We start from the raw sequence: 7,822 nt of genomic DNA on the forward strand, positions 1-7,822 counted from the left end.
GATAACACTTATTTTTTTTTCTTTTCTTTCTTTAGGTTTATTTATGCATACAAGAGCTGGGGTGTAGGATAGCGGTATTGGGGGGTGTGTGTTAGAGGATTCACCAGAGACAGAGTGGGGAGCAGAACAGGCAGATTGACTGACTGAAACACACTGCTGAGGGGAACAGCAGGTGAGACAGAAGAGGTCTTCTGTGCCTTGTGGGTAGCTCCCTGGCCGGGGATTGAACTTGTGCTGCAGTGACTGCCGATAGCTACACAGTGCTGAGACTTAACCCCTTGCACCACCAGAGAGACTTTATTTTGATGCATTCTTGTGATGGGAGCAATAATGAGGTGAAGGGACATGTGAGCACTAATAACTGATAACAATGACTAGCCTTATGAGAAAAATATTATTCCTGGTTCAAAAATCAAATATGTCCTAAGGAACATGAATAATAAATTGGGGCTGTGTCTCAGGTGTGTTTAGTTGAAGGGTAACTATGAGTTTATTAGGATATTGGGCATTCATGTGAAAGGAATTGACGTTTTTGAGAATTTGGTATAAGGGATGTAGTCTGCAACAGTGTGGTTTTCATAAATTCAATAAATATCCATTGAACATCAGCTGTTCATCAGACACAGGTGTAGGTACCTAACAGTAAAAAAAAAAAAAAAAACACACATGTGCACATAAACCTATGAGTATACACCTTTTCCTCCTTAGGCTGTTGTTTCCCTATTCTATCCAAGGGTACCCCACACAGGGGTAGCTTTACTTTTTTTAAATTTTATTTATTTATGCATGAAAGAGCTGGGGTGTAGGCCAGAGGTGGGGTGTGTGTGAGAGAGACAGATTGGGGAGCAGAACAGGCAGATCTACTGAAATACACTGCCGATGGGGAACAGCAGGAGAGATAGGAGAGGTCTCCTGTCCCATGTGGGTTAATTCCCTGGCCCAGGATAGGGATCCAACTTGTGCTGTCCCTTGCGCCACCAGGGAGGCCCAGGGGTAGCTTTATAGCCACGATTAAGAAAGGTGCAGTGATCTTGTGGAGAAACACTCCTGGGAACAGGCTAATCCTGAGATTTCTATTCCCATTGACTTGGTCTGTGTCTTCTCTTCCCTCCTAAGGCCTTCCTCCATGGAGTTCGGCCTGCTCAGCGAGGCGGAGGCCCGCAGCCCTGCCCTCTCCTTATCAGATGGGGGCACTCCCCACCCCCCTCTTCCAGAACACGGCTGCAAGGGCCAAGAGCACAGCGGTGAGTTTGCTCCCTTCTGGGGTGGTGGTGGTGAAGATAAGCTCAATTCCTATTGTGGGTGGCACCGGGAGCGGAAGCCGGGGTGAGAGTGAGGGATCGGTGAAGAAGAATTCGCTCGGGACTGGGCGCCCTGTTACCTGTGCCTACCCGGGCCCCCAGACTCGGAGAAGGCCTCGGCTTCGCTGCCGGGTGGCTCCCCGGAGGATGGCTCCCTGAAAAAGAAGCAGCGGCGTCAGCGCACCCACTTCACCAGCCAGCAGCTGCAGGAGCTGGAGGCGACCTTCCAGAGGAACCGCTACCCCGACATGAGCACCCGGGAAGAGATCGCCGTGTGGACCAACCTCACCGAGGCCCGCGTGCGGGTACGACCGTCCCAGGCCCGCCCCCGCACCCCACCCGAGCCTCCCTCCCGCGGATCGCTCGGCGAGTGTCTGAGGAGCTAGCAGCCTGGGGCTTTGCCTTGCTCGCCCAACACCCGGACCCAACACCCAAAGTCCCGCGTGGCCAACTTTCCACCAACCTCCACCTTCTGCCCCTATCACTCTAGGCCGCCTTTCTACGCCCCTGACATTGCCTCTCTGCCCCCCCCCGACCCCGTCCTACTGTGTCCCCCCACACCCTGACACCACTGGCGCCATCCCGCCGCCCCCGCGTCAGTTCCCCGCCTGCGCGTCTTCCCCCGCCCGCCGCTCCCGGCTGCGCGCATTCGCGTCTCCGGACGCCTCATCTTGGGGCTCTCCCGCGGGGCCCGGGCTGGGGCCGGGTGGCCCACCCCCCGTCACCCTGACCGGGCCCTGACCCCCACCCCACCCCCACGCTGGGCCCTGACAGCCTTTCTCCCGCGCCCGCAGGTGTGGTTCAAGAACCGGCGCGCCAAGTGGCGAAAGCGCGAGCGCAGCCAACAGGCCGAGCTGTGCAAGGGCGGCTTCGCAGCGCCGCTCGGGGGGCTGGTGCCGCCCTACGAGGAGGTGTACCCCGGGTACTCGTACGGCAACTGGCCACCCAAGGCCCTGGGCCCACCGCTCGCCGCCAAGACCTTCCCGTTCGCCTTCAATTCGGTCAACGTGGGGCCCCTGGCTTCACAGCCCGTCTTCTCGCCGCCCAGCTCCATCGCCGCGTCCATGGTGCCCTCGGCTGCGGCTGCCCCGGGCACCGTGCCCGGGCCGGGGGCCCTGCAGGGCCTGGGCGGAGCGCCCCCCGGGCTGGCTCCGGCCGCGGTGTCCTCCGGGACCGTGTCGTGCCCTTACGCCTCCGCCGCCGCAGCAGCAGCAGCAGCCGCCTCCGCCCCCTACGTATATCGGGACCCGTGTAACTCGAGTTTGGCCAGCCTGAGGCTCAAGGCCAAGCAGCACGCCTCCTTTAGCTACCCCGCGGTGCCCGGGCCGCCCCCGGCCGCCAACCTCAGTCCGTGTCAGTACGCCGTGGAGCGGCCGGTATGAGCAGCCCCGCCCGTCGACCATCCCCGAGGGCGGGGGCGACAGTTCACAGCCTCCCCGGACTGGGGTCTTCTGGAATGGCTTGCCCCCGACCCAGGGTCCGGGAGGGGCGCGGGGGCAGGCGCGGGCTGGAGCGGGCTCAGGAGACAGCCTCCCCGCTCCCGGCCCTGAGGGAGGGGACTGGGCGCAAAACACAGTCCGCCCCCCTGCGACTAACTAAGGCCAGGAACAGGGACCAGCTCCCCGGGGGCCAACTCACCCTTGGCCTACCCCGCCTTCTCCAGATTCCCTCTCCCCCGTTTTCAAAGATAAATGAAATAAACGTGCGCGGACTGTCAAAGGCCTGATGATTCAGAGTTGCGGTTGAGCCTCTCCCTCAGCCTCTCCCATGACTCAAGGAGAGTTGGATGTACATGGACTGGGAAGAGGTGCGGGTTCAGGCTTCTAGAACTTCAGTCCCCCCCAACTCCCGCAACACCAGAATGAGGGAGTCCGGGGATTGCTGGAGTTAAGGGGCGCACGTGAGGGTGCGTTTTTTGCTTCCGGCAAGGCTACTAGCTACTCGGTGGCGTCGGCCAAAGCTGGTGCTGCGGTGCCACCTCGTGGTCTCAGGGAGGAAAAGCAGAAGATCTAGTCTCACGAGCAAGGAAGCCTGCGACCTTAGATGAGTCACTCCGCCTTTCTACATCTGTTTCTCACTGTTCCTATGAGGGGCTTGGTCCTCTAACAGCAATAAAATTCTGGTCTGTAAAAGACATTTATGAAGTGCCTACCAGGCCTAGGATTCTTATTGAGTGTCTGTGTGTGTGCTTCTCATCCTTCCACACACCCTCTGCAGTCTCTCAGCACTCCTCATCCCACTGCAAGCAGTCCTTTCCCGTCATAGCAGTCCTCTTCTTCTCCCACCCTCAAAAGTTCAAAAATATTGTTGTAATCTTTAATTTAAAAAATAGAGCAAGAAGAAGGAAGACTTCTGGATAGAAATATAAATAACTCGGCTCTGGGGATCCCTCTCAGTCCACCCTGGGCCCTCACATTAAAAGCAGTAACATCTAAATACTAGATCACATGCTCATCCCAGAGATGTTGCTTCTTCTCTGTCATAATTTCCTGCCATCTTGGGGCACACATCCGGTGGGGAAGCCATGCAGGGAGGCACTCTAGTCATTCTCCCAAACCCAGGCTCAGCCCTTTCCGGCCCTGGGGAGGAAAGAGCCCAGGGCGCCTTTTCTTCCAACCCTTCACTGACTCTTGGTCTTGGCTCTGTTCTTGGGCTTTATGTATGTTCTGATGAAGAAGTGGGCAAAGAGGACAAAATAGGTTGCATACAAAATGAAGGACCAGAAGACATCTTTCTCTGTGGTGTGGCATCCCTGTTTGTCTCTCCAGAGGTAAGCCAGGATGCTAGTAATGACTCCCACGACCATCTGCAGGATCTGCAGGCTGGTGATAAACATGGGAAATTTCTGGGGGCAGTTCACTTTGGCAGCCCTGAGAGTGTAGTAGGTATACATGATGGCATGCACGCCATAGTTCATGGTCATGAAACAGCCACCAGCAGGCATCTTGCTCTTGAATGCAAAGCTGGTGTACAATAGTACTGTGCTGTGGTGGTACCAGTGCACAAAGATGAGAGGCCGCTTACGGAGGATGATGAAGGCTGTGTCTCCTGGAAGATAGAGAGTCACAGCTAGCACACCATCCAGTGTTGGGATCACCCTTCATACTGGATGTGGAGGAAGTGGGGGATTCTCAGGGTGGGAAGAGGGGTCTTTGTGGCAGAGAATCTCACCCAAGGGGCTTGGGTGAAAGGTGCTATTAGGACCCAGCGGTGATAGGATTATCCATGTGGTGGGTGAGTGGAGGGGCTCTGAGGAGAGATGCAGTTCACCCTGCAGCAAATAAACAAAGCCTTGCCACTCACCAAGTTCAATGATCTTGCTGAGAACAAAGAGGCTAGACCAGAATCTGATTATGGAATTCTCGGCGAAGACAGAGAAGCACACAGATTGCTCTGGGCCCTCCATATGTATCAGGAGCCACATAAAGCCCCATGTCCTTACTGTCGCCAGGATACTGAAATGGAACAAAAGGAAAAGTGTGTAAGACTCATCCCATCCTTTCAACCTGGTCAGGTCACTGTCCCAAGCTCCTCCCCTTCCCCATTTTGGGGGGGGTGGGGGAGATGAATCACAACTTCTGAGACCCTAGGGTCAATCCAACCAGCAGTGTAGAGGAAAAGAGGATGGAGAAAGACCAGGAAACACAGGAGGATGGGAAACTTGAGTCAGAGAATAGGAAGTTATTAGAAGGTCTTGGGAGAGGTTGTTTGGCACGGGGAGTATTAAGTGTAAGGAAATTTGTTGGAAGTACACAGATTCCTTGAGCACAAGAGAACTCACTAGAGTAGAGACTGCCAGCATGGGAAAGAAGAAAAGCAGGATAATAGCGGTAGAAGATGGAAATAGGGAAGGTGGGTTAGAGCTGAGATAATAGGATAGGAAGACAGTTGTAGGGCAACTTGAGAGTTGATGCAATTGAGGCTTCTAGAAAGCTTTAAGGAATCGAATGAGGGTCTGACATCTACAGATAAGCAGGTGTGGGGGAGGTGAGGCAGGGCGGGGGCATCTTACCTGAAGATGGCAAGGCTGAAAGACCAAAGGATGAGAGGCCTCTGCAGGTTGAAGCCCTTCCGTGCCTTCATGTAGTTCTGCCCCACAAAAATGAGCAGCAGGTAGATCACAACTACTGGGCATGAGACTGACCTAGCAGGCAGAAGCCAGAGGGGCATGGGTTCATGAGTTGGTGCTAGTTAGAGAAATGCCCACTCATCTTCCCAGGTAAGTGTTCTGGAGTCCCAGCTGGTACTAGCTGTGTGACCTTGGGAAAACTGCTTCCTCCACTAAACATCAGTTTCCTTATTTGTAAAAGGGAACTAATTCTCCTCTCCTGGCAGTGTTAATGTATATAAAGTTAGGACAAGAACTCTGTCCAAAGTATGTGAGATTACTGCTGTCTCTGTGGGGTTGAGGTTGGGATTAGGCCTGTGACTGGAAGCAACCCAGAGCCGGGGTTGTAAGAAAGTGGCAATAGCTTTTCCCGGCTGAGTTATGATGAACTGGCAACGAAGTCAATGCACACTCTGAGGAACTTGAAGGCAAAGCCAGAGAACAGGAGGAAATATCTGAAGAGCAACCCGGTTTTGCCTCCTTCACAGCAGGATGCTGAAGCATTTGGGAACAAAGTGATAAATGTGAAGGACCGTCTGCCACAGAGGACAGAAAAGAGTCCTCTATAAGGTAGGCAGGAGCAGGAGTTCAAATCAACCCCATTCCTCAGCGACCAGTTCTCACTACACTCTTAACCTTTGGTTTTTGTCTCCTCCCACTTTCCTCTCTCCACCCACTCATTTCTGCCTTTCTTTCTTCCAGATACAGTCTCTTTCAGCGCCACACTACTCGCACCTTCGACAACCAGAATGCGGAAAGCTATTTAAGAAAATCATTGCAGGTAGACAGTGTGGCCTCCGTTTCACAGCCGTCCTCTACCTCCCCTTCCCCAGGTCTCACCAGTATTTCTCCAAAAGGGGCCTCATGTCCTGCAGCAGCTCGAAGTCGTAAGGCTGCAATAGCCGCTCCATTTCCTCTGACAAATTCCTGGCTGTGGCCATTTCGCCCTGCAAAGGTCGAGGTCGCAAGCTTGGGGAATTTGGCGAGAGGTTAAGGAACCTAAGGATGGAGCGAAGCTTGGAGCAGGACCGAATAGACCCAGGGCCAAAGGCACTCCCGGGCTGCGGGAGGACAGTTAGGTTCAGGCACGTGGGCTGCAGTCCTGGCAGCTTCACAGACGCCGCCCTGCAGTATATAGGGCAGAACCGTGAAGCCCGCGGCCGGGATAGCTCGCAGCCCCCTCCCCGCGGGGGGCGTTCATCCAATCTGGACCAATATTCGCCCCTGCCCCGCCCCTGAGCCTCGCACGCCCCGCCCCAAGTGCCCTTGTAGGCGCTCGCCACGCCCACTTCCTCTTCTTTTTCCTCCCGAAAGGCTACGCTTAGACTTTCACCTGCTTGGCTCAGCCACTCCCGACTTGCCAGGTGCCGGACAAGTCATCGTGCCCCTGGCACTGCTAACCATAGCCTTTACCTCAGTTGCTTTAATCATGACCAAATGGCGATGAGGAAAAAGTGGTGTCCTCAGCCTCTGGTGGCAACCAGAGGGAGTGACTTCAGTTTCCTGCTTCCCTGCAATCCCGAAAAAACCCAGGCCTGGGATGAGCATGAACTAGACTGGGCAAAGGGTACAGAAAAGCCTCCCCTTATGCTCATCTGCCGCCAGCTGCTGTGGTTGTTGGTGGAAGGGAGATGAGTATTAATGAATTTTACTGTTGAGTTTGTTGATGTTGATGTTTGGGGAGGTGATGGTTGTGACTGTTGTGGTTTCTTTACAGCTTCCTGAATTCCTGAACTGCTCCAATCAGTCACCCAGTAATAATTCTTGGGAAAGAAATGGGGTCACCTTCTGGGTTTGGGATTATTGCTTTCAGGTATCTGGAAGACACCCTAGGGTTTACCCAGGGTGAGATCCCAATGCATCTCTTCCACCAGTCTGCGCTTGTCTAAATAGTCTACTTTTTCCTTGCCTATGTCCACAGCCACAAAGAAATAAATATTTTAAGGTCTTACTTGTCTGTCCTTATTTCCCACCTAAGTTTTGTGGAAGTGAGGGAGGTACACAAAGCTTGAGTCAGTTTGAGATCATCTGGGGGCTGGCAAACAAGTATTAAGAGAAATAAGTATAAAACCAAGATGTGGCTATAAATGGTCATGTGTGGTGAGGTGCACAGGCTCTGGAGCCAGAGGACCCAGGTAGGAATCCCAGCTCCACTTCGGGAACCTCAGCCAGGAAGGGTGGGAAGTCCTGTCCACAAGATCTAAATGCCTCTCAAGTGCATCCTTTTGTCTCTGTAACTCATTACCTCTCACTCACTTACCACAGCTACCACCTCAATCGCATTAACTGGTTGCAGCACATTCTGTTTCTGTCTTTATTGTGTTAGAATAAGAAAAGAAAAAAAAAAGAATCAGAAAAGAATTTCTAGCCTGCCTGATGGTAAGATTCCTGAACCCCAACCCCAGAGATTGGT

At 53.8% G+C, this 7,822-nt stretch overlaps 2 protein-coding genes across 2 annotated transcripts; one reads left to right on the forward strand and one right to left on the reverse strand.

Moving 5' to 3' along the window:
* The first annotated feature begins 1,126 nt into the window (after positions 1-1,126).
* Positions 1,127-2,688, forward strand: PITX3 (paired like homeodomain 3). The gene is made up of 3 exons (XM_037497362.2): positions 1,127-1,244; positions 1,404-1,606; positions 2,096-2,688. Exons 1-3 carry the CDS (start codon positions 1,127-1,129, stop codon positions 2,681-2,683), a joined length of 909 nt encoding a protein of 302 aa, XP_037353259.1. The 3' UTR covers positions 2,684-2,688.
* Positions 2,689-3,390: 702 nt separating this feature from the next.
* ELOVL3 (ELOVL fatty acid elongase 3) lies at positions 3,391-6,503 on the reverse strand. Its single transcript, XM_037496541.1, has 4 exons — positions 6,250-6,503; positions 5,314-5,445; positions 4,605-4,756; positions 3,391-4,349 (listed from the first exon to the last, which is right to left on the reverse strand). Exons 1-4 carry the CDS (start codon positions 6,348-6,350, stop codon positions 3,922-3,924), a joined length of 813 nt encoding a protein of 270 aa, XP_037352438.1. The 5' UTR covers positions 6,351-6,503; the 3' UTR covers positions 3,391-3,921.
* Between the last annotated feature and the right edge of the window lie 1,319 nt (positions 6,504-7,822).

The sequence above is a fragment of the Talpa occidentalis genome, unplaced genomic scaffold, assembly GCF_014898055.3.
Source record: "Talpa occidentalis isolate TD23 unplaced genomic scaffold, MPIMG_talOcc4v2.1 talOcc4.8, whole genome shotgun sequence".
Taxonomy (NCBI): Eukaryota; Metazoa; Chordata; class Mammalia; order Eulipotyphla; family Talpidae; genus Talpa; species Talpa occidentalis.

Bases quoted from the DNA above. Each gene is read 5' to 3' on its own strand.
- PITX3 (XM_037497362.2), top strand. From the start codon at position 1,127: ATGGAGTTCGGCCTGCTCAGCGAGGCGGAGGCCCGCAGCCCTGCCCTC. The intron at 1,245-1,403 runs GTGAGTTTGCTC...CCGGGCCCCCAG, and splicing joins CAAGGGCCAAGAGCACAGCG to ACTCGGAGAAGGCCTCGGCT. The intron at 1,607-2,095 runs GTACGACCGTCC...CCGCGCCCGCAG, and splicing joins TCACCGAGGCCCGCGTGCGG to GTGTGGTTCAAGAACCGGCG.
- ELOVL3 (XM_037496541.1), bottom strand. From the start codon at position 6,350: ATGGCCACAGCCAGGAATTTGTCAGAGGAAATGGAGCGGCTATTGCAG. The intron at 5,446-6,249 runs GTGAGACCTGGG...TCTGCCTGCTAG, and splicing joins CCCCTTTTGGAGAAATACTG to GTCAGTCTCATGCCCAGTAG. The intron at 4,350-4,604 runs GTGAGTGGCAAG...TCTATCTTCCAG, and splicing joins CAGCAAGATCATTGAACTTG to GAGACACAGCCTTCATCATC.